The sequence below is a fragment of the Grampus griseus genome, assembly GCF_964374135.1.
Source record: "Grampus griseus genome assembly, chromosome: 6".
Lineage (NCBI taxonomy): Eukaryota > Metazoa > Chordata > Mammalia > Artiodactyla > Delphinidae > Grampus > Grampus griseus.
Genome location: NC_139000.1, coordinates 90385061 through 90412330, shown reverse-complemented (window position 1 = coordinate 90412330; position 27270 = coordinate 90385061). Strand labels below are relative to the sequence as shown.

General features: G+C 36.0%; 1 protein-coding gene across 1 annotated transcript in view; it reads left to right on the top strand.

Moving 5' to 3' along the window:
• The window catches only part of LOC309824192 (uncharacterized protein), a gene marked incomplete at its 5' end in the record, with an annotated part of 115987 nt that extends 96328 nt beyond the window's left edge, over positions 1–19659 (top strand). The window contains 2 exons of the mRNA XM_082656914.1: positions 1340–1483; positions 18798–19659. Of these exons, the coding sequence (XP_082513040.1) occupies positions 1340–1483; positions 18798–18804 (151 nt within the window). The 3' untranslated portion in view covers positions 18805–19659. The remainder of the gene's footprint in view (positions 1–1339; positions 1484–18797) is intronic.
• Between the last annotated feature and the right edge of the window lie 7611 nt (positions 19660–27270).

Genomic DNA, 27270 nt, shown 5'->3' with positions numbered 1-27270 from the left:
GTGGATAAACCTAAATAAAATCTAACAGCAAAAAAGAGTAATAATATAATATATCAAACATTAGAATGCATTTAAACAAAAGGAAGAGGAAAAAGTAGTAAAAGAAATTTAAGATCTCAGCATTGCTTGAGAAGAAGTAAAAGAGCTAATAAGTCATGGTACATGTGTAACTGCTACTTATGTAAAAATAACAAGCTAATACAAGGGAAAATGGAATTTGAAGAAATCTCAAAGGAAGAAAGAAGAGCAAAAGGAACATAACAAGGTGGGACTAATAGTAAACAAGGAGTAAACGGTCTATAAGAAAATACATTAACTGTAAATACTGAAATTAAAGGACAAGGATTATTGAAACAAACCAAAAACCTAATTCTATGCCACCTACAAGAGACAAGAGTCAGATTGAAAATGAAAGGATTCAAAAATTATGTCATAACAACAATAAGTAAAATTGAAGAAGATTTTTTAATGTTAACATAGATTTGAAAGCAAAAAGTATCACTGGCGTTAAGGCAGGATAATAAAACCCACTGTTACTTTACAAGGAATATATTATAAGTCTAAACTTCAATGCAATATATGAAGGGAAATTCCAAAAATCTAAGTAGAAATAGAAAAATCTAAATTACCTAGATCAGTAACATAGGACCACAACAACAAATCAGCAGATTATAGAAGATCTGAATACCATCATTAAAAACTTTGGCCTAAATTTACATAAAACACTGCACCAACAATGATGGAATATATATATATTATGCATAAATTTTTAGGTGCACATGGCACATTTATAAAATTGACTATATTCTGGTTATAAAACAAGGCTCTGAATAAGCAAGAAATTTAAACCTATATAACCAATATTTTACCAAATAGTTAGATATTAAAAACATACTTCTGATCATTATGTAGGTCAAAGATAAAGTCGCAATGGGAATTAGAATTTTATTAATTGAATGATAATGAAAATATGCCATAACAAAACCTGTGGGTTGCAAATAAAGCTGTGGTCACAGAGAAGTTTATGTATTGCAGTTATACTCTCTAAATGTAAAACGGAAAGGAATAAAGCAACTAGAAGATAACCTATCACCCTGAGGTAGGCAGCTCCTGAACTGTACCTGGTGGGGAAGGCAGGGCAGAACTTCAGGAGGCCAGCTGAGAGCACGGTGAACACCATGTCAGGAGCAGTCTCCAAGAAAGAGAATTTAATGTACAAAGGGATGACTAAAATATATTTAAGACCTAGCACCCTGACCCCTCTTAAGGATGACTTATGTTGCTGGGGAAAAAATAAGAAGTGCTCGATGTAGAAGGTGAATAGCTTTATAATTCCCAGGAGAATCTTGGTACCAGGACCACACAATGAAGAACTTGGAGTCCCCGTGGCTAGTCCAGCAGAGAGAAAAGGAGAAACAGAGATGCGAGAGAAAATAAAGGGAACTCTTGGTGCAATTTGGTGCTGCTGCAGGCCCAAGTCCAGGTATGTGCTCTCTATCTCCACATCTTAAATAAAAGCCACCATGTTCCTCAGTCTTTCAGGTACTTAGAATTTCTCTTTAGAACCTGAAAATGGGGTCAGGTCTCCTGTCTGCATTGCTACAGTACAAAATAGAGGCAGGATGTTTGAAATAGTTCTCCATCTGGCAGAGGAGGCCTTGAAGCTGTGAGCCACTCGCTGCAAACCAGCAGGACATGAAGGATTCTTGAGCAGATCTGAAGCTACTGGGAGGCCTTTGAGGAGTTAAATCCCATAGTAAATACTGTACCTTCAATGGCCCTTTCTCCCTCTCTGTCCAGTCTTCCTCCACTCCCGTGGGGGCCCAAAGGGGTTAAATGAGCACTCTGATGTAATCAATATAGCAAATTACTGGTATCTTCTATGGATTATTGAGATCATAAATGCCCTATATACAGTATTATGTAGAAAGCAAGAGAGTTGATATAATACTTATATAAAACCGTGAAGGTGGAACTATCGTCCTTGGTCCTTACCATATAAACACACACACATAGACACACACACACACTTAATGGAGATTGAAAATTTACTTATTTATTATTTTCCAAACCAATAGATGCACACCTAAATCTCCAATGGTAATGTCTATGATAAGCTTTTTTAGTCAGGGTATCATATGTAGACATAGCAGTTTCAATTCAAAATCAGGCTACCACCTGTTAAATATACAGGAGTCCATGTTTATGTGCCATGATCCATCACTGTTGTGCTAAAGCCATGTAAGCAAATTAAATGGGGATATCTAGGAATCACAACTACTACATTTTTCATATCTTTGACAGCAATACACATCTCTTCAATAATTCCAGAAATGCAGTATTGCTGTTGATTTCAAGCTTGTTGGAATGGGAGACAAGTTCAGTTCAGTTTCATTTGGCTTTCCTACACAAATTTGAAAAGCAAGACAAGGGGTGTTCTATCAATAACTGTGTTTTTTCCACTTATATATCAGGAACGGGATAAATATCCACAAATTTCATTATGAACCAGTGAGCACACTGTGAGTTGGGCTTGGGTCAGAACTCAGCTTATCACCTGACCTCCATATCTCTCATGCTAACAACTTGAGAGGGTATCATTTCTGTTTAATAGATGTTATTGATACCTCAGACCACTTATCTAGATGTTTTTGAAGTGTCTGAATGTTACCCCAGGTCAGTGTCAGATTCAATAATTCAGTTGCTGATTCAAGACTCTTATAAGATACACATATGCATGCGCATGTGCACACACACACACACACACATCCATTCATTCATCTGTCTGTCATCTACCTGTCTATATCTATAAATATTTTTTGACATAGCATTATGTGAAAGAAGTGTGAGAACATTTCCCAGTTTGTGGATTTTCAATTTTCCCTTGTGAAGACTGAGTTGCTATATTTATAGAAGCTTGAGAAGCTGGAGTTACTAGGTCTTAATGATTCATACATTTTATCATAGTAAATATCTTTTAATCCCTGATAGTATTTTTGACTTCTTTTTCTGATATTATTATAACTAAATCCATTTCTTTTTGATCAGTATTCTCCCCTTAGATTCTTTCTGTCACTTATACTTCAGACTTTCTATGTCCTGTTAAATTGGGTATGTCATAAATAAATAATAATAATTGTCTGTTTAGCTAAATTAAATCTTACGTTTAATGTATTTATTGTGATTTTAATTAGCCCTTCAAATTCTTGGGTTTCGCATCTGTGGATTCAATCAACTTGGATTAAAATTTCCATTCATTTTACTACTACATTTTATATGAGGGACTTGAGCATCAGCAGATTTTGGTATATGCAGGGGCTCCTGGGACCAATCCCCCTCAGATACCAAGGGATGACTGTAATCTTCTGCTGTTGGATAAGTACTTTATAAATGTCAATTAGATACAGTTGATAATGATGGTGGTTCAGTTCAACTGTATGCTCACTGATTTTCTGTAAGCAGAATCTGTCAATTACTGATAGAGGTCTGTTGAGGTCTCCAACTATAATAATAGAGCTGTTTATTTCATCTTGCCATTCTGTCTGTTTTTGCCTCACTTATTTTGGTACTTTGCTGTTACGCACATACACATTAAGGATTAAGTCTTCTTAGAAAATTGACCCCCTTATCGTTATGTAATGCCTCTCTCTATCCCTGATAATTTTCCTTGTTTGAAGTCTGCTTTGCCTGACATTAATATAGCTACTCCAGCTTTCCCTTCATTAGTGTTGGTGTGGTATAGTTTTCTTCATCACTTTACTTATAATCTATGTCTTTCTTTTTAAAGTGGGTTTCTTGCAGACAACATATAGCCAGTTGTTTTTTTTTATCCCCTCTGTCATTTTCTGTTTTTAATTTTTATAGTTGCATTTAATCCATTCACATTTAAAGGGATTATGTGTATAGTTGGATTAATCTCTCCCCTTTCTGTACTGTTCTCTATTCATTGCACTTCTTATTTTTTAATATTCTACCCTTTTCTGCCTTATCTGGTTTAATTAGGCATTTTATATGATTCTGTTTTCTCTCATTTCTTAACAAATCAGTTATACTTCTTTTTAAAAAATGATTTTAGTGGTTGCCCTAAGGATGGCAACATGAATTTACAACATGTATTTACAAGTCCACTTCTAAATAAGTCTATATTATTTTATGAGTGTGTAGGTACCTTAAAATATTTCGTATTCATCCCTTCTAACATTGATGTCACTCATTTCACTTATCAATAAGCTATACTCATCCAATATATTGTTGCTGTTGTTAGTTTGAACACTTATATTAAATCAAGTAAGAAAAAGAAAAAGAAAAGGGTTTATTTTACCTTTATGTGTTCCTTCTCTAATGCCCTTCATTTCTTTACATAGATCTCAGTTTCTAACCTGCATCATTTTCTTTCTCTAAACTTTAAAAAAATTAAACTTCTTTAAACATTTTTTGAAAGGCAGATCTACTGGTGAAAAATTCCTCATTTTTGTTCATTTGAGAAAGTCTTTATTTCTCCTTCATTTTTGAGGAACAGTTTTCCTTAATACAGAATTCTAGCTTGGTGATTCCTTTATTTCAACATTTTAAATATTTCTCTCCACTCTCTTTTTGCTTGCATTGTTGATGACAAGAAGTCTGCTATAAATCTTATACTTCTTTCTTCATAGGTAAGGTGTTGTTTTTCTGTGTGTGTGTTTCAAGATTTTTTCTTTGATTTTCTGTAGTTTGAACACAACACGCCAGGTGAAAGTTTTTTTATTATTTATCCCACTTGGACTCCTCTGAGTCCCTGATCTATGGTTTGGTGTCTGTCGTCATTTTTGAAAAATTCTTAGCTATTTTCACCTCACAAATTATATCAGTATTGTGAACTGAAATCCCATGTTTTTTATTACCAATTCATACTCTCCTCTAATAAGCCATTCATCATAGAAGACCTGCCACCTTACACTTCCTCTAGATCCACCTCTGCTGAGACCATTGCATCAAAGTGAGAACTAATCTCGAACTGATTTTTCCAATTTTCTCTTTGCACAGTGCTGAGTAGTGGGAACTTTAATGGTAACTGATCAATTTTTGTCTTTTATATAGTGTGCAGAATGTTTATTTGCACAAAACATAAATAACGTGTGTATATATATGTGCATGTATATGTTATATATATGTGTTAGTGTGTGTGTGTGTGTGTGTGTGTGTATATATATATAAAAAGTCATGATTCCTTGCTTGGAAGGATGGAATCTAGGGCAACAAGAAAAGGGGGAGTGATACATGGTCTTCCTCTTAACTTTACCTTTTTTTCTCTCCTTTTCTTTTTTTACCTAAGTTATTTATTTAATTCATCTCCTGCTACAAGAAAAGTGATGGAAAATCAGTCTACTGGTCATCATTTGATGCAAATAAAGAACATGGGCTTAAGGTCCTATACATTTTACTGGTCCATGTGCAAGAATAGTCCACATCTGAGCTGTGGTCCATGATGTAGAACAATGGTCCAGGTTTTCTTTATTCATCTTCATCGCAGGTCAGAAGTGGCTTCAAATGAGGGTTATGGAATAAAGAATGGTTACCATATCTCTAGGAAAAGGGCTTGGACCTGACGCAGAGATGGGGATAGACAAAAACTTGGGTTCTTATGTTTTCTCTGGTGCCAACAGGAAGGCATTCAGCAAGCTGACTCCCACCCTGGGGAACATGACAAAGTAAATAGGGGCCTTGAGGCACCTCTAGACATGGGAAGCCCCAGATGTGGTTGGGACATACCTAGAACCCCAGAAACCCAGAGTGTAGCCACCACTCCATTTTCGACCTGATTCAAAGCTATCATTGCCTCTTTATTATTCTAGAGATTATAAAGAAATTATTATTCCTGATTAAAAACAGAATTATCAAATTTAAAATCATTGTGATAGCAGTAAGCAGCAAGTTATATTCCTTAGAAAATCAATGCAATGAAATACATACTCGGCATACATACATACTCAATTTTTCTCAGAATTCAGAAGAAAATAATAGAAACTAGGTGTGATGAGAAAATAATTAAGTGAAAGAAGGTGGAAAATAAAATCCAATCTACAGAAAATTGTAACTTCATGAAACAGTCACTTTTACAAATTACAAGATTTTTTTTTAATCCAGAAAGTGACATAGTTATTTATCAGTTACTAGTTTCAGATTCCTTTCAACATTTCCGAAGACACAAGTCAAGATGAAGCTGATAATTGCCCGATATTTGATCTGATAAAAACATAATGCCGCAAACAAAGGAGAACTTTCCCCTGGTGATTGGTGGACTGAGGGGGGAAAAATGAAGCACGTTTTCACCTCATGGAACTGAGAATGCATGAAGAAACGTTGATAAAATATTTGATTAACTTAACCACAGATGTTCACAAACTGAGTTTTAAATAGATATTTATGGTTTTCCAAAGCAACCGAAGCAGCAGCCCATCTTCATGGGATCAGCTAGTGAGTATCAAAATTATTTAATACACTGTATCCCCTACTGTCAAAAGTGAATACACTCAAGTGCTTGGCATTCTGTAGAATAGTGGTTAAGGAGAAACTTGAAATGTGTTTTCTCTTGTCCAGCAAGTTAACATTTTCTGTTAGGTTTCTGTTTTCTCTCGAAGGACCTACTCTTCTCTTGATGGTAAGTTATTCTCTTTAAGGACACGCTGTCCCCCCCGCCCGTCCCTTCAACTACAGTAGTATGCTTTATCCAGAGATTTCTGTAGGGCACAAATATCATGATATGATAATGCAAAATACATATGTACATTTTAGTTAGCAGATGGTTTGTCTCCTTATATAGATTTTAAAATACAAATCAAAATGAAATTCAGTTGGAATAAGGACTTAAATATATAGAGCATAAAATTACTGAAATAATACAGGAGATAACAAACTCTGAGCTACACAATAAAAGCAGACATAATGATTTGGTTAAACACCAAAAGCTTCAAAAAGTTTAAACAAATCTCAAAATAGAGAAATAACTTCTGCAATGCAAAATAATCAATATAGGGGCAAGAGATTTCATTAAAAAATAAAGGTAAATATTATATTGAATAAATGCCAAGAAGAAGAAATTCAGGAAAGGAAATGTACAAAATGTGATAAATACAATGAAATGCTCAAACTAACCAGTGTTCAACAAAACAAAATTTAAAAATAATATGAATGTTTTGTCTATACGTTTAATTCATGAAATTTGTTAAACGTAAACTATTCAAATTGATGGAAATATAAACATTGGACTAATATTCTGTATTGTTTTGGATTTTGCTTTCTATTTGATGGTAAGATTTAGAGACTTTTTCATGTCTGTTTATAGATTTATAACTTTTTCAAAATACCTTCATAGCACATATTCTGGATTCTTCATAATTTATTTGCCATTCTTATGGGGATTTCAAGTTGTCCTCACTTGGTTGCTATGCCAGCAATTCTATACGAGAAAACCTTATCCATACAATTTGGTTTCGATGTGTTTTCTTAGCACTCATTAATTCTCCTGAAGAAACCTGCTCCTTTTCCCAAACTTTAATTCAGGAAACACAAGGATAGTCACCTAATTTTAGAACTTTGTTTTGTGTTATTGAGATCTGTATTGTTAATCCTATGATCTCACGGTTCTTCCTCAGTTTGGTCATATTTCCTTATGCTAACAAAATCTTCTTTTGAGAGGTAAAAAAATATTTTTTATTCTTACTGAAGATGCACTTAAAATATTTTTCATTAATTTTTACATTTGTTGTTGGCACCAAATTACTGAGTAAAGGGCAAAAGAAACAACTTTATTCAGCCATATATAATTACAAATCAGTTTGTTGATATTTAGTAATATTGGTTCTTATTATCCATTATCCTAAATTAAAATTTAGTATATTTACAGACGCTCAGAAACACTAGGAAGTTAAAATTACATATTATTTCTTTGCTCTTGAAATTACATTTGATAAGCTTTTGTATTTTCTTAAGGAACAATCTGTGTCTTCAGCACTTTTTGATGTAGCATTACATTAAGAACATTTTCCATGTTATTAAATATTTTTTGAAAGCATGTTAATACCTACAAAACATTCCATCTTATGCAAGTACCACATAATTTATCTGTGCCTTTATTACTTGATATTAAATGTGTTTCTATCCCCAAACATTCTATGAAAGCATTCTTGCACATTAATCCTTGTTAATTGCTTTATTTCTTTAAAATAATTCTTATAATGCTATATAAGTAAAGTATGCTGTGGGCACTCAAAACCATAGAGAAAACAGTACATCTAAATGTATTAGTGTTTAAGAATCATAACACATCGAGGGGGATTTTAAGTGAATGAACCTAGTGATTAATTTTAAGAACATAAAACTTGAGACAACCAGATATTATGTGCTCCCTAATGTGAAGAAATAAGAAGTGTAGCACATCAACTATGAAGAACTCTTACCAATCAAATCTGAATCAAAACTGTAGTTCCCAATCACTAATTTGTTAAAAAAGAAAAACATGAAAATCGGAGAAATATGTTAAAAATAAAACAGGAATACACACAGAAAAATGCAAAATTTTGTTAACTCTACAAGGCAAATGACCACCCACAAGGAAGAATAAACGTCATGGAAAAAAGAGAGAGGGACAACCTATAGATTTAAAGACAAGAGAATAATCAACCAAGCTATCAATATTCTGAGCCCTGTTGGGATTCTGATTTCAATAAAAACAACTTTGGAAATAAATTATGATACATCATGCAGATATATACACTGACTAGATTTTTTAATATTAAGGGTTTATTGTTAAATTTGTGGGTGGATAGCTGGAAAAGCTTTTGTCTTATTTTGTATTTTTTTAGTCCTTATGCTATTTTTTCCCCGATGAAATGTTATGTTTAGGATTTTCATCTATACTATTCAGGGGTTAAAGTAACTCTGAAGTAATCCTAAAGTAACCTTAAAGTAATCGTGTTTGGGGCAGAGCCAAAACACGATTGGACATATGTTGATAATTATTGATCTTCTCTATATTTACATATTTTTTGAGAATTTAAAATACCACAAAAGGGGGCAACAGGAAATGAGTTTACTATTTCGGTGGGGAATAGATAATACAGTCTTGTTATATATATATATATATATATATATATATATATATATATATATATATATATATATGGTTTATCCTGAAGAGATTTGGGAAAGGAAGTGATATGATGGGATTCACAAGTGAGAGTGCACTCTTATGAACATGGATATGAATTCATCCAGGAGCAAGGAGACCATTAATACCTTCCTCAATTTCTATAATTCCAGTCCCCTCTCTGTCACACTCTTATGGGCTATAATTTCTCTACAGAATGATAATAGAATGATAAAGAAAATAAGAATGAATTAAAAATGAGATGTGAAAGCCAAAGGGACTCCTTGGTAGAGGCAAAGAAGCCCTCGTTTTGCAGCAGGAGTGCAGAGAAAGCCAAACATGAGGCCTAAGATTTATTAGTCTGTGCGACTAACTTCAAAGGAGGTTAAACTTGGCAGATTTGTTATACCAAGGGCATTGCCCCCATTGGGAAAATCTGAAGCTTTAACACACAGAATCTAGACATGCGGATGATTGCTTCTGAAGATTTTGATTCTTTTGATTCCTCTGACTCTTCTAAGCCTGCAGAAGTGTTCCATTCCTTTTTGCTAAGAGCAGTCATCTCAATAATCCTGAGAGGCAGCAGATATACCACTCAAGATCTGCCCTCACTTTCCCTCCTGGCCACTTGGCTTATACCTAGGTTTTAAGTCACAATATCAAGCAACTGAGGATGCACTTGGCTTCATAAACAAAGTACTGTAATTTAAAGATGCTGCAAATCTATCTGACATGTATCAGTAGCCATCTGGGATGTATGAGTGGCACTGTGTTAGAAGATTCTTTATCAAAGGGACTGGAACATAGAATTGGAAAGGGAAGAATTTATTTACCTGAGAATATTCTTTGGAGATAAAGGATTTAGTGTCCTGGAAAGAACCTCAGGAGATTGTACAAACTAATAAGGTGGCTCCCAGTGGCATGGTACACACAGTGGCCAAGCTGAGCAAAACTGAAATGCATGAACTGCAATGTCAGATGATGGATAAAGAAATTAAAAAGTTCAGAGAAGTAGACATGCTAGAATGGATGTAATATGTACAGTCAGAAGATAAGCATGATGGTTATGTTCCTTGGGAAGGCCCAAGGACACAAAATTTATCAAGGCCATATGAATGGCCTGGTGAGACAGGAAGCAGCATCATTAAAAAGTTCAGGGGCTTCCCTGGTGGCACAGTGGTTGAGAGTCCGCCTGCCGACGCAGGGGACGCGGGTTCGTGCCCCGGTCCGGGAGGATTGCACATGCCGCGGAGCAGCTGGGCCCGTGAGCCATGGCCGCTGGGCCTGTGTGTCCAGAGCCTGTGCTCCGCAACGGGAGAGGCCACAACAGTGAGAGGCCCGTGTACAGGAAAAAAAAAAAAAAAATTCAGTAGTGTCTCTACTTTTCATTTTAGGGCTGGAGATAGAAAATACTGTTATAGAATTTATCTAGCTGAAAACAATGTCCATGAATGGACTTTAAAATAGTAGAGTCTAGGTGGCAGCAGTTAACTGTCAGTAACCAGGTGGTACTTAACCACATATGTTGTGATCACTAGCAAAGTGATCACTAGCAAAGTAATAGTCCTGGGAACCAGATACACAGGGACTTACAAGGATGGTTAATAGAATATGACCTCCCTAGGGGCAAAATAGATTGGTGTCTGACAAAGTCACTACTCAGCTTGAACCAGCAGAAGAAATCAAGGTTTGGTGATTGGGCGTCTGAGGATAGCCACCCTAATAAATATGTCATGATCCCTTGCATAGGTTTCAGACTGGGGACCATTGTTCAGAATCAGAGCCCACTAAACAGTGGTTCCAAGTGGAACAATTGCAATACCATAGCATGTATACAAAGCAATGATTTGCTGCATTTTTCCTCAAGAAAATTATGGCCATTTACTCACTTGACTATAAATTGGGAGATGGGGATTACTCATATTTTTAGCACTGTTGGTATAGGTTATAGGGTTTCTGTGATATTGAACTACAAATACTTTGAAACATTATTGTGGCCTTCCTATATGTATGGGGGCATATGGGAGACAGGTAATAAATCACTTACATAGACCACTGATGGTCATTTCCCTGGACCCTGAATGTTTAATTGGTATTAACATACTTGGAAGTTAGTACAACTTCCAGATTGGGTCCTTGGTTGTAGATAACTACCAAAATAGGGAAAGCCACATGGAAGCCTCTGAAACTGTTCCTGTCATGAGAAAGTAAGTAAAAATATATAAATAAAAATTGTATCATATATGTATTATATAGAGTTTAGGAGATTTATATCAGCTATGAGTTTCTAACAGAAGCAAGGATGGTGGTCCTTATCACATCCCCAGTTAAGTTACCTAGCAATGATCTTGCAAAAACCAGATGGATCCTGGAAGGTGACTGTAGACCGCTGCAAGCTCAACCCAGTAGTTGCCCTGATTGAAGTTGCCATGATGGATGTGGTAACTTTGTTAGAACAGATAGAGCCTCAGGCTCTGGTATATGGACATTGTTTTGGCATATGCATTCTTTTCTATTTCAGTAAGAAAAGAGGATCAGGGAGAGTTTTTGCTCACTTCAAATGTGTAATAAACACTTGCAAATTTTGCTGTTGAGCTGTAATTCCTTTTCCTCTGCTATAATGTAGTCCAAAGGAATCTCGGACTATCCAAACATTGCAGAGCGCAGCACATGAATCCATTGCTTTCAGGATAGCATGTTAATCTCTTCAAATAGTTAGTACTATGAAGGCCTTCATGAGACACTGTTTAGAGGATGGAGTGGTCATGATGGCAGAGAGAGAGGCCAACAGCATGGATTCTCACTAACTAAGGCTAATCTAGCTACTGCTACTGCCAAATGTCCAACCTGTAAGAAAAAGAGACCAAAACCAAGCTCCAAAATGACATAATTTCTTGAGATTTACTATCTACCTGGTAGCAAGTTAACTATTTTGAATAGCTTCCATCCTGAGAATATCCCTGGTCTTGTCACTAGAATAAATTATTATTATATATTTCTGCCAGTGTATATGGGTTTCAAAAATATTCCTGTTCTGCTAATTGTTTTTTCAAAGAAATGAGTTTTATGGAAGGTGTGATGGTTTATTTTATGCCTCAACTTGACTGGGCCACAGGGTGGCCAGATATTTGGTCAAACATTACTCTGGGTGTATCTGTGAGGATGTTTCTTTTGTTTGTTTGTTTCTTTCTTTTTAACACCTTTATTGGAGTATAATTGCTTACAAAGTTGTGTTAGTTTCTCCTTTATAACAAAGTGAATCAGCTATACATATACATTTATCCCCATATCTCCTCCTCCTTGAGTCTCCTTCCCACCCTCCCTATCCCAGCCCTCTAGGTGGACACAAAGCACCGAGCTGATGTCCCTGTGCTATGCAGCTGCTTTCCCCACTAGCTATCTATTTTATATTTGGTGGTGTATATATGTCCATGCCACTCTCACTTCGTCCCAGCTTACCCTTCCCCCCCCCCATGTCCTAAAGTCCATTATCTACGTTTGCGTCTTTATTCCTGTCCTGCCCCTAAGTTCTTCAGAACCATATTTTTTTTTAGATTCCATATAAATGTGTTAGCATATGGTATTTGTTTTTCTCCTTCTGACTTACTTCACTCTGTATGACAGTCTCTAGGTCCATCCACCTCACTACAAATAACTCAATTTTGTTTCTTTTTATGGCTGAGTAATATTCCATTGTAAGTATGTGCCACATCTTCTTTATCCATTCATCTGTCGATGGACACAGGTTGCTTCCATGTCCTGGCTATTGTAAATAGAGATGCAGTGAACATTGTGGTACATGACTCTTTCTGAATTATGGTTTTCTCAGGGTATATGCCCAGTAGTGGGATTGCTGGGTCGTATGGTAGTTCCATTTTTACTTTTTTAAGGAAGCTCCATATTGTTCCCCATAGTGGCTGTATCAATTTACATTCCCACCAACAGTGCAAGAGGGTTCCCTTTTCTCCACACCCTCTCCAGCATTTATTGTTTGTAGATTTTTTGATGATGGCCATTCTGACCAGTGTGAAGTGATACCTCATTGTAGTTTTGATTTGCATTTCTCTAATGATTAGTGATGTTGAGCATCCTTTCATATGTTTATTGGAAATCTGTATATTTTCTTTGGAGAAATGTCTCTTTAGGTCTTCTGCCCATTTTGGGGTTGGGTTGTTTGTTTAATTGGTATTGAGCTGCATGAGCTGCTTGTAAATTTTGGAGATTACTCCTTTGTCAGTTGCTTCAATTGCACATATTTTCTCCCATTCTCAGGGTTGTCTTTTCATCTTCTTTATGGTTTCTTTTGCTGTGCAAAATATTTTAAGTTTCATTAGGTCCCATTTGTTTATTTTTCTTTTTATTTCCATTACTCTAGGAGGTGGGTCTAAAAGGATCTTGCCGTGATTTATGTCATAGACTGTTCTCCCTATGTTTACCTCTAAGGGTTTTATAGTGTCTGGCCTTACATTTAGGTCTTTAATCCATTTTGAGTTTATTTTTGTGTATGGTTTAAGGTAGTTTTCTAATTTCATTCTTTTACATGTAGCTGTCCAGTTTTCCCAGCACTACTTATTGAAGAGGCTGTCTTTTCTCCATTGTATATCCTTGCCTCCTTTATCAGAAATAAGGTGACCATATGTGCGTGGGTCACCTCTGGGCTTTCTATCCTGTTCCATTGATCTTGATTTCTGTTTTTGTGCCAGTACCATACTGTCTTGACTACTGTAACTTTGAGTGTAGTCTGAAGAAGGGAGCCTGATTCCTCCAGCTCCATTTTTCTTTCTCAAGGTTGCTTTGGCTATTTGGGGTCTTTTGTGTTTCCATATAAATTGTGAAATTTTTTGTTCTAGTTCTGTGAAGAATACCATTGGTAGTTTGATAGGGATTGCATTGAATCTGTAGATTGCTTTGGGTAGTAGAGTCATTTGCGCAATGTTGATTCTTCCAATCTAAGAACATGGTTTATCTCTCCAACAGTTTGTATCATCTTTAATTTCTTTCATCAGTGTCTTATAGTTTTCTGCATGCAACTCTTTTGTTTCCTTAGGTAGGTTTTTTCCTAGGTATTTTATTCTTTTTGTTGCAATGGTAAATGGGAGTGTTTCCTTCATTTCACTTTCAGATTTTATATCATTAGTGTATAGGAATGCAAGAGATTTCTGAGCATTAATTTTGTATCCTGCTACTTTACCAAATTCATTGATTAGCCCTAGTAGTTTTCTGGTAGCATCTTTAGGATTCTCTGTGTATAGTATAATGTCATCTGCAAACAGTGACAGTTTTACTGCTTCTTTTCCAATTTGGATTCCTTTTAGTTCTTTCTCTTCTTAGATTGCTCTGGTTAAAACTTCCAAAACTATGTTGAATAATAGTGGTGAGAGTGGGCAACCTTGTCTTTTTCCTGATCTTAGTGGAAATGATTTCAGTTTTTCACCATTGAGAACGATGTTGGCTGTGGGTTTTTCATATATGGCCTTTATTATGTTGAGGTAAGTTCCCTCTATGCCTACTTTCTGCAGAGTTTTTTTCATAAATGGGTGTTGAATTTTGTCAAAGGCTTTTCTGCATCTATTGAGATGATCCTACGGTTTTTCTCCTTCATTTTGTTAATATGATTTATCACATTGATTGATTTGCATATATTGAAGAATCCTTGCACCCCACTCGATCATGCTTTATGATCCTTTTAATAGGCTGTTGGATTCTGATTGCTAGTATTTTGTTGAGGATTTTTGCATCTAAATTTCTTAGTGGTATTGGCCTGTAGTTTTCTTTTTTTTGTGAAATCTTTGTCTGGTTTTGGTATCAGGGTGATGGTGGCCTCATAGAATGAGTTTAGGAGTGTTCCTCCTTCTGCTATATTTTGGAAGAGTGAGAAAGACAGGTGTTAATTCTTCTCTAAATGTTTGATAGAATTTGCCTCTGAAGCCATCTGGTCTTGGGCTTTTGTTTGTTGGAAGATTTTTAATCACAGTTTCAATTTCAGTATTTGTGATTGGTCTGTTTATATTTTCTATTTCTTCCTGGTTCAGTCTCGGAAGGTTGTGCTTTTCTAAGAATTTGTCCATTTCTTCCAGGTTGTCCATTTTATTGGCATAGAGTAGCTTCTAGTAATCTCTCATGATCCTTTATATTTCTGCAGTGTCAGTTGTTACTTCTCCTTTTTCATTTCTAATTCTATATTTTGAATCTTTTCCCTTTTTTTCTTCATGAGTCTGGCTATTGTTTATCAATTTTGTTTATCTTCACAAAGAACAAGTTTTTCGTTTTATTGATCTTTGCTATTGTTTCCTTCATTTTTTTTTTCATTTATTTCTGATTTGATCTTTATGATTTCTTTCCTTCTGCTAACTTTGGGGGTTTTTTTGTTCTTTCTCTAATTTCTTTAGGTGTAAGGTTAGGTTTCTTATTTGAGATGTTTCTTCTTTCTTGTGGTAGGATTGTATCGCTATATACTTCCCTCTTAGAGCTGCTTTTGCTACATCCCATAGGTTTTGGGTCATCGTGTGTTCATTGTCATTTGTTTCTAGGTATTTTTTGATTTCCTCTTTGATTTCTTCAGTGATCTATTGGTTATTTAGTAGTGTGTTGTTTAGCCTCCACGTGTTTGTATTTTTTATAGATTTTTTTCCTGTAATTGATATCTAGTCTCATAGCATTGTGGTTAGAAAAGATACTTGATATGATTTCAATTTTCTTAAATTTACAAATGCTTGATTTGTGACCCAAGATATAATCTATCCTGGAGAATGTTCCATGAGCATTTGAGAAGAAAGTGTATTCTGTGGTTTTTGGATGGAATGTCCTATAAATATCAATTAAGTCCATCTTCTTTAATGTATCATTTAAGGCTTGTGTTTCCTTCATCATTTATTTTCATTTTGGATCATCTGTCCATTTGTAAAAGTGGGGTGTTAAAGTGCCCTACTACTATTGTGTTACTGTCGATTTTCCCTTTTATGGCTGTTTGCATTTGCCTTATGTATTGAGGTGCTCCTATGTTGGGTGCATAAATATTTACAATTTTTATATCTTCCTGTTAGATTCATCCCTTGCTCATTTGTAGTGTCCTTCTTTCTCTCTTGTAATAGTCTTTATTTTAAAGTCTATTTTGTCTGATATGAGAATTGCTACTCCAGCTTTCTTTTGATTTCCATTTGCATGGAATATCTTTTTCCATCCCCTCACTTTCAGTCTGTATGTGTCCCTCAGTCTGAAGTGGGTCTCTTGCAGACAGCATATATATGGGTCCTGTTTTTGTATACATTCAGCCAGTCTAAGTCTTTTGGTTGGAGCATCTAAACCATTTACATTTAAGGTAGTTATCGATATGTATGTTCCTATTACCAGTTTCTTAATTGTTTGGGGTTTGTTATTGTAGGTATTTTCCTTCTCTTGTGTTTCTTGCCTAGAGAAGTTCCTTTCGCATTTTTTGTAAAGCTGGTTTGTTGTTGCTGAATTCTCTTAGCTTTTGGTTGTCTGTAAAGATTTTAATTTCTCTATCAAATCTGAATGAGATCCTTGCTGGGTAGAGTAATCTTCGTTGTATGTTTTTCCCTTTCATCACTTTAAATGTCATACCATTCCCATCTGGCTTGCAGAGTTTCTGCTGAAAGATCAGCTGTTAACCTTTTGGGGATTCCCTTGTATTTATTTGTTGCTTTTCCCTTCCTGCTTTTAATATATTTTCTTTGTATTTAATTTTTGATAGTTTGATTAATATGTGTCTTGGCGTGTTTCTCTGATAGTATCCTATTGGACTCTCTGTGCTTCCTGGACTTGATTGACTCTCTGTGGAATCAGGAGGTGTTGCTTTCCTGGTATCCTTGTGCGACAGTACCCTAAGGTTTCAGCACTATGAACCAGGGAAGCTCACCCCAATATTCAGCTTCAGTATTCAGTCGCTACTGGGGTTCCACTTGCCCCCTGGTTGATCTCAGTCTCCATTTCAAGTGATATTGTATGACCCAAAGCCCTACTCTGTATCACATTGTTGGTCTTTCTATCCTGGTCAACCCCTACCTTAATCTGGTGTGGTCAGACCCCTATACAAAGATGCTCCTGTCAGGCATGACCTTCCAAAGGATATATCTCCCTGAGAGCAAAGGCAAAGGCCAGACCTCTTTAGGGTAAAGTTAAATTCCCTACAAGTACATTTATCAAAGTCACATTTATGCTATCATTTTAAGGATTTGCCATAGTGATTCCAAAGTTCAGACAACATTGTAAAGTTTCTTGTCCTTTTATTCTGTTGAAATAATGACACCTGCTTACTAGGAATATGAAAAAGCTCCAACCAAGGTGACACTTGGACACAATTTCACTTATATGCCAGCTCTAAGATGTCACTTGCCTGTTCACTATCCTTAATTTATCACAGTTAAATTTTATGCTCTTCTTGTATAATCATTTGTACACCTTCTATGATTAACCTTACACAGTCATTTTCCACAATAATTTAAACAAAATTTTAGTGTATTTAGCTCATTTTTATTGTATGTGTTCTGTGATATTAGGAAAATGTCACTTAATTTACGAAATTAAATCTAAATATTTTTATTATCCATAAATCTTATATTTATTTAGTATAGGTCTTGCCATCATGGAATGTTTTTCTATTAGAAACTTTGATAAATGTGTTGTAACCATAGGAATGATTTGCAAGACAGCAGGAGTAGTCAAAATAGACTAAATTAATGTGTTAGTTTTAGTGTTCACACAGCATGCTTTACTTTAATTGATTACTCTATAGCCAAACTTAAATTACTAGTATCAGTGCTGATAGAAGAAAATGAATATTTAATAAAACACCCTTTGTATCATAGTAGCAGATTAATCTAAGTAAAAAAGCTATCATTTGTAATAAGTTTTTAAGGCTACTTTGATATCTTGAATACATGCAATACTAAAGAGCTTATAAATACAAAGAGCAAGATAAGTTGGGATAATTTAACAAAAAGTCTCTGCAATTAACTTTGAATTATGATGCATTTGGATTTAAAAATGAAGTAATACACTTACATTGAGAAGAAGTGGCAATACATTTTTTCTAGCTTTGAAATTGCAACAGATTCATTTATCAATAGAATTATGTCAACAAAAATAATGAGTAAACGGTAAATGATTAATTTATGAACTTCATAACTATTAGTCATTTGTGTTTGCATATAGATAATCTTAAGACGAATAATTCATGGATAAAGTACATTTTATTCCCCCATCATCAATCACCATCATTGTCATCAATACAACAGAGTTTTTGGAATAAAACTCAAATGAATAACAATAAGGAATATCACATTACTAAAATGTAAAAAATTGTATAACTAAGAAAAAACCTTGTAAGTTAATATTGAGAGTAAAAATAGAATAAAATTACAGATAAGGATAAAAGGCAAATTTTATGCATTCTTAAATATATTCTTTAAATCCCAAACATAATTTTGACTATTAAATTATTTAAATTCCTTAATCTGGAGATGCGTTACAAAAAATAATCCTGTATACACTATAAAATCAGAAGTATATAATACCTTAGTGGTTTATTATGACTGTTGAACTTCAACTGTGTCTTTAGCTCCATGGATTTTATTCCATTCTATGTTAAAATTGAAAATCAGTGATTGCAAGAAAAAAATTAATTCCCGTTTTTTTCCCCATGTTTCTCCCAAAGGGGCTGAAGTAGGAGATGGAAACATTACCATTGAAAAAGAAGGTACAAGAAGAGCCAGATTTATGGGCGTGCACCTAGTGCATCCACTCAGACCCAGACAGAAGGACTACACACTTGGTTTAATGCTCTATTGTTGCCATCTTGAAATTCTGAAGAATTTTTGAATAAGCAGCACTGCATTTTCATTTTTCACTGAGTATGCATAGCCATAAATAAAGTCAAACCTGTTGGTGATGTCAATCTGGAAAACTCCTATCTGGGTCAAGGAGAGACTGACTGGGCATGGCTGCCAGGCATGTGCTTAAATGAATACTTGGAGAGACCATATATAAAATAGATAAACAACAAGGATTTACTGTCTAGCATAGGGAAATATATTCAGTATCATATAATAACCTATAATGGAAAAGAACTGAGAAAAAAGAATATATATTAATTTATTCATACAAATGTATAACCGAATCACTTTGCTGTACACCTGAAACACAATATTGTAAATCAAATATACTTCAATTAAAGAAAAGAATACTTGGAGAGAACATGACTATTTTCTGAAACTTGGAATAAGCCTATGACCCTGGGTTTTATTCCTTTCCAGTACAGCTTGTCTGTTCTGAAGAGATTTTGACTGGCAAATAGTGAAGAGACCCTTCTTTACTTGATAAAAGCAAACAAATAAATACCAACAATAACCAAAAAAAAGGAGGATGGGCAATATCAATATTAAAATGGACAAATTCATGATCCACAAAGAATATATAATAATATGAATAGCAAACACTTTTAGAATAATGAGAAGATGATTAATATTGGTCTTATAATGTAAGTGGAAATCTTTGACTCATCTCTCAAAATGATTTTAAGCAAGTCCATAGAAAACTTTAAAAGTGATATCGATTTTGAAGAGTATAAGTACAAGTCTGAATTAATAGGTTTATACTGAAATTTAAAATTAGACTAAATAGACATGCAAAGAGCTCCCAAATATCTGAAAAACGTTCAAAATTTATGTTCTCAAAACAATAAACTTTAATCAGTTATTAAAAATAGAAAAAAACCACAGTTTCTGGCCTCAGTGCAATAACTTGAGAAATTAATAAGCTTAATAACACAATAACAAGTAGGAAATTATAATATAGAACTCATTTAAATAGCTCTAATTACTCTGAAAGAAAGCAAAATTACAATGCCTATTTAGAAATTAAGTACTTACAGAACCAAACATAACAAAGTATATAAAATATACTAAACCTTTACTCAAAGAAAACATGAAAAGCTATAAATCCTTTCATTATTAAGAAGAGAGTATATATATATATATATATATATATAAACATAATTATTAAATTTCAGTGGATTTATTGGGAAAATGGACATGAAATTAGATGAAGCTAGATACATAACACTCCATGAGAGCTTAATATATGACAAGACTTTTCTATAAATATTGCTGGGATTATCAATCTCAGTCTTGAATGATACTATTATGAGCCTTATTTCACCTATGAAGAAACTCAGGCACAGAGATGTTAAGTAACCTTTCCAAGTAACTTGCCCAAGGTCACACAGATGTGTAAATGGAAGAGCTAGTTTATGAATAAAGTCAGTGTAGAACCATAACCTGGGCTCTTAACCTCTATGCTCCACCCCTTTGTATAATAAAATAGCTCATACTGACATATGATTACCACTCACCAAGCCCTACTCTGAGTGTTTTACATGTTTTAATGAAAGACAAAATAGTCAAAAAAATATGAAATCAAAGTGCATTTGACTGTTATGCTGTACCCACATGGACAGAAATTCTGTTCTTTTTATCTTAATTTCACTCTTTGGGGACGTAAACTATTGTTCAATAAGTTTTATTTTAAGCTGTGAAGGACATTTGAGCTGTTCTTTCTGACCCTAGCTGTGTTTGTTTGTTTGTGTTTTGGCAGGTGGGAGAGGGAGATACATTAGGAGTAGATATAAATTAAAGCCTCATAGAATCAATGAGAGACAGCAATACTGAAATTATAACAAGGCACATGTCCATGGATGCTGGAAAGCAGAAATTAAGGGTAAGGACATGCAACAGCTTTATACTATTCAAGATGTCACCAGCGGTCCCTCTGCCAAGATCACAGGTGCCATGCTAGAGCTACCAGGGCAATTACTGCTATCATGATAGTAATGACACAACAAAACAAAACTCTCCCAATTCTTGAGCCAAATGTCCCACTTTGAAAAGCCACATAGAAAGGGTGAATGTGCATTTGGTTAAGCTTGAGTCACATGTCTGACCGTAGCCCGCAAAGAAGGATCTGCCCTCTCTACTTCATATGAGGCACTAAGGTGAGAAATATATAATGGGTATGGGAATCCTCCTCTGTCAGCACCACAAACAGGGTAATAGAGGAGTGTCTGGCAAGCAGGCCATCCTGACAGCACACATACCAAAAAAACTCACATTCACATGATTGCTTGTTTGCTTCTCTTGCTTTTCCATGAGTTTCACAAAAGTAGAAACTATTCCACAGTTTTCATCATCTGTTACCTAAATCATTTCTTTCTTGAATTTATTAGGCATTTAATATAAGCACTTTGACAGAATTGATGAGTATTTAAAAGAATGAATGAATGAATAAATGAATAATCAAAAGTATGTTTCTTTCTAGAAGTTTAGAATCTACCTCTACCAAACAAACAAGACACAACAATTAGAGCTACCAAAGCATAACAACATATACAATTTAATACATATCTTCTTCTTTACAACCCATAGTTGACCAGAACAATGTATAGTTTGCCTTGACTGTCATCAAAATTAAGAGAAAAATCTATTCACGCTGAAAGACAGCAAAACATGTTAATATATTGCTCATGTGTTTACATCATGAACCATTTTCTGCAAAATGAAGAATGACAAATTGCAAATTACATGACCTTTGAAATACACTATCATTTATGGCAAGCCTTCCTTCAAGGATTTTAAATAGTAGGATAAATAGGTTGTCAAAAATAAAAAGAAGCGACTTATAAAACTGTCATCTAGTTGAGTGGCAGGTTTTTGTATGAACACTTTTTTGAATAAGAATGCTGAGTTTCATATATATATATATATATATATACACATGCAAATATATATATACAAATATATATATTTTTTTGTATATATATACAAAATTTGTATGTATATATACACAAATATATATATTTTTTTTTACTGATCATGGGTACTAACTCTAAATCCTTACAGAGAAAAAAACCATGCAGAAAAGATTATCTGTTTTGAAAATGTGAAGTTAGTTCATATCTTGCTTCATGTTGTAAATATATTGAGCTTGAATTTGCATAGGGACTGGATTTGAAAGGAAAAGTTTAAGATTATCATTCCATTTCTTAGAATCAAATCAAGAGAAAAAAATTTTTTCTTTGTACAGTTGGGAGTGGGAGGTGCATGAATGAATTCTTTTCAAATTCCTTTTAAAATAATTTTTCAATAAAATTTATGTAAAATTCACACTCAGGAAAAAAACAGTGAAACTGTGTGGAAAAATTAAATAAAATGGGAAATATGGAAACCACGATTTCAAAGTTCTTTAGTGACACTATAGAAAATATATATAAGCAAATAATGTGTAATTCTTGGTACTAGTATATAGCTCTAGGAGTATTTTGATCCAAAAAAAGTCCTTGTTTTATAGAAATCCATGAAATTTGAGTTCTGCTTTAAGGAATTTACAGTGAAAACCTTGAAATTGCCTTGAGAATGAATTAAATTAATTCATTATGTCAAAATTTGAGGAAGAGATTTCATAAATGGAACAGGAGAATTCATTTTACTTATTTTACTGGCTCAGAAGAACACACATGAATTTTGAAAATTTGAATGACAAGAAAAATTGTTTCTTTGAGAACTCACTTGACATCCTCTTTCTTTTTGATTACTTTGGAGACCTAATATAAATTCACAGACATATTTTCAACCATAAAATCTATCTTTTGATAGATTTCTTAAAGTGGCTTCCAGTTTATAATGAATAATTTGTGCCTTGAAATGTAATGTGTGGGCTTCCCTGGTGGCACAGTGGTTGAGAGTCCGCCTGTCGGTGCAGGGGACATGGGTTCGTGCCCCGGTCTGGGAGGATCCCACATGCCGCGGAGTGGCTGGGCCCGTGAGCCATGGCCGCTGAGCCTGCGCGTCCAGAGCCTGTGCTCCACAACGGGAGAGGCCGCAACGGTGAGAGGCCCGCGTACCGAAAAAAAAAAAAAAAAAAATGTGTGAAGAGACAGTTTTTGCCCCACGTAGGGCAGTGAAATTGGTTGTTTGGTAGACTTAGGGATGAACGGTGCGGAAGGGATGTTCAGAAAGATCTTGAAAGCTGTTGGTTGTCAAGTAAATGCACACGTGGCCTCAACACCAGCGCATCACGTGCCTTGGTGATCCCTGACCCCTGGAACTGGAGCTGATGTTTCAACCATTTTACTCTAATTCAATATTAATAAATTTCTTCTTCTGTTAGTTTGATTTTTATGGAGTTGTGATTTTTTTTCATGCAGGACAGATTGATCAAGTAGATATGAGAGAAGGGTGGAGTCAAGATGGTGTACTAGGAGGACACAAAATTTGCGTCTCCTCACAACTAGGGCACCTACCAGGCAATGGTGGGGGCCACGGACACCTAAGGGGATGGGAGGAACCCCCAGTGACTGGGTAGGATGTGGGGCATGGGGGGAGTGAGGGAGGAGGAGAAGTGGAGACGAGTCAGGACTGGCCCCCCTGAGGGGTGGCTGGGGGAGGGGAAGGGATCCCATGCCAGAAGGGGGAAATTGGAGGACCACTGGGAGGGAAGAAGATCAAAAGGGAGCATGGCCAGGTTTCCCCTGCCCACCACCTGGGCCCCTCCAGCCACGCATGTCCTGAGGGAGTGGGAGGGAGGGAAGGGCGATCAAAAGTAAAGGCCAGACCTCTGGGACTGGCACCCCTGAGGGGCGGCTGGTGGAGGGGAGGAGTTCCTACACCCAGCGAGACCCACTCACAGATAGGGGTCCAGCAGCGATGGGGGGAGACCCTGGGGGAGACCATGGGGGAGGGGCACGAAGGAAGGGAAGGGAACACGGCTGGTGCTTTCCCTGTACACTTAAGCACCAGGAAGCCTGTTGGGCTCCCAGGCCTAATCCTCTGCATTCGGAGCCTCCCTCCTGCAGCACAGAGCCCAAGCCCCGCCCCTACACCCCCACCCAGGGCCATACATCTACACTCAGAGACCCCCTCCAGTGAGCTTGGCCTAAACCCCACCCACACACCCTCACTCAGGGTCCTACCTCCTAACTCTGGAAGCCCACAGTCCAGAGGCCCTCCTTTCCACGTGCTGCCTCTCCCCTTCTGCTCAGGTCCTAAGCAGAGGCCCCACCCCGCACTTGAAAGTCACCCCCCACCCATGCACCTAGGCCCCGTCCCACACTTGGACATCGCCCCATGTAGGTCCCGCCCCACACTCAAAAGTCACCCCCCCACCCTAAACACCGCCCCAGCCTAAGTTCCCCCCCCAAACTCCACCCACATAGCCAAGGCTGTTTTTCTTTTATTTTCTTCTATTCCTTTTTGCTCTGTCAGATTGGGGTTATGTTTTACCTTGTTGATTCATTATTGTTGATTCTTTTATATTTTTATTTTTCATAATAAAGCTTTTATTTTTCTAATTTTATTTTATTCTTTATATTTTGTTAGTGATTTTTCCTTTTGGCTTGTTCCCCCCCCCCAATTTTTTTTTCTTTTTTCTGTTGTGTATTTATTTTACCTTGTTGCAGTTGTTTCAATTATAGTTTTATTTATCCTAATAGATTTTTTATCTTTCTAATTTTATTTTGTTTTTTATTCTTTGATATTGTACTGCTCCTTATTTTCTTTCTTCCTTTTTTTTTTTTTTTTTTTTTTACTGTGCCATGAAGCTTGCAGGATCTTGGTTCCCCGGCTGGATGTCAGGCCCGAGCTCCAGTGGTGGGAGCTCTGAGTCAAAACCGCTGGACTAACAGAGAACCCCAGAGCCCAGGGAATATCAATCGGAGTGAGGCCTCCCGGAAGTCCTCATCTCAGCACCAAGACCCAGCTCTATCCAAGTGCCTACAAACTCCAGTGCTGGATGGCTCATGACAAACAACCTGTAAGACAGGAATACAAAAGCACCCCCCCCCAAAAAAAGAAACAACAAAAAAATATGTTGTTGAAGGAGCAAGGTAAAAACCTACAAGACCAAATAAATGAAGATGAAATAGGCAACCTACCTGAAAAGAATTCAGAGTAATGATAGTAAAGGTGATCCAAAATCCAGGAAACAGAAGGGAGAAAATACAAGAAACATATAATGAGGACCTAGAAGAACTAAAGAGCAAACAAACACTGATGATCAACACAGTTACTGAAATTACAAATACTCTAGAAGGAATCAATAACAGAATAACCGAGGCAGAAGATGGAAAAGTGAGCTGGAAGATAAAATGGTGGAAATAACTGCCACAGAGCAGAATAAAGAAAAAAGAATGAAAAGAATTGAGGACAGTCTCAGAGACCTCTGGGACAACATTAAACAGACCGAATTATATGGGTCCCAGAAGATGAAGAGAGAAAAGGAAAGGGTCTGAGAAAAACTTTGAAGAAATTATAGTCGAAACTTCCCTAACATGGGAAAGGAAATAGTCAATTAAATCGAGGAAGCAGAGAGTACCATACAGGATAAACCCAAAGAGAAACACACCAAGACATATATTAATCAAACTATCAAAACTTAAATACAAAGAAAAAATATTAAAAGCAGCAAGGGAAAAGCAACAAATTTTCAGCAGAAACAAAGAAATTTTTCAACAGAAACAACAAAGTTTTCAGCAGAAACTTTGCAAACCAGAAGGAAGTGGCAGGACATATTTAAAGTGATGAAAGGGAAAAACCTACAACCAAGATTACTCTATGCAGCAAGGATCTCATTCAGATTCTATGGAGAAATAAAAATCTTTACAGATAAGCAAAAGTTAATAGAATTCAGCAACACCAAACCAGCTTTACAACAAATGCTAAAGGAACTTCTCTAGGCAGGAAACACTAGAAAAAGTAAAGACCCACAAAAACAAAAACAAAACAATTAAGAAAAGGGTAATAGGAACATACATATTGACAATAACAAATAAATGGATTACATGCTCCAACCTAAAGACCTATACTGGCTGAAGCGTTACAAAAACAAGGCCTGTACATATGCTATCTACAAGAGACCCGCCTCAGACCTAGGGAAACATACAGACTGAAAGTGAGGGGATGGAAAAAGATATTCCATGCAAATGGAATTCAAAAGAAAGCTGGAGTAGGAATTCTCATATCAGACAAAATAGACTTTAAAATAAAGACTATTACAAGAGACAAAGAAGGACACTACATAATGATCAAGGGGTCATTCCAATACATAAGGCACATGCTAACAGCCATAAAACAGGAAATTGACAGTAACACAAAAATAGTTGGGGGGGCTTCGCTGGTGGTGCAGTGGTTGAGAGTCCGCCTTCCGATGCAGGGGACACGGGTTCGTGCCCCAGCCCGCGAAGATCCCACATGCCGCGGAGCGGCTGGGCCCGTGAGCCATGGCCGCTGAGCCTGCGCTTCCGGAGCCTGTGCTCCGCAGCGGGAGAGGCCACAACAGTGAGAGGCCCGCCTACCGCAAAAAAAAAAAAAAAAAATAGTTGGGGACTTTAACACCCCACTTTCACCAATGAACAGGTCATCCAAAATGAAAATAAATAAGGAAACACAAGCTTTAAAGGACACATTAGACAAGATAGACTTAGTTGATATTTATTGGACATTCCATCCCAAAACAGCAGAACACACTTTCTTCTCAAGTGCTCATGGAACATTCTCCAGAATAGACCATATCATGAGTGACAACTCCAATGTTGCTAAATTTAAGAGAATTGAAATCATATCAAGTATTTTTTCCTACCACAACGCTATAAGACAATATATCAATTACAGTAGAAAAACTGTAAAAAATACAAGCACATGGAGGCTAAACAATACGCTACTAAATAACCAAGGGATCACTGAAGATATCAAAGAGGAAATCAAAAACCACCTAAAAACAAATGACAATGAAAACACAATGACCCAAAACCTATGGGATGCAGCAAAAGCAGTTCTAAGAGGAAAGTTTATAGCAATAGAGTCCTACTTCAGGAAACAAGAAAAATCTCAAGTAAACAACCTAACCTTACACGTAAAGCAATTAGAGAAAGAAGAACACACACACACACAAAAAGTCCCAAAGTTAGCAGAAAGAAAGAAATCATACAGATCAGATCAGAAATAAATGAAAAAGAAATGAAGGAAACAATAGCAAAGATCAATAAAACTAAAAGCTTGTTGTTTGAGAAGATAAACAAATTGATAAACCATTAGCCAGACTCGTCAAGGAAAAAGGTAGAGGACCCAAATCAATAGAATTAG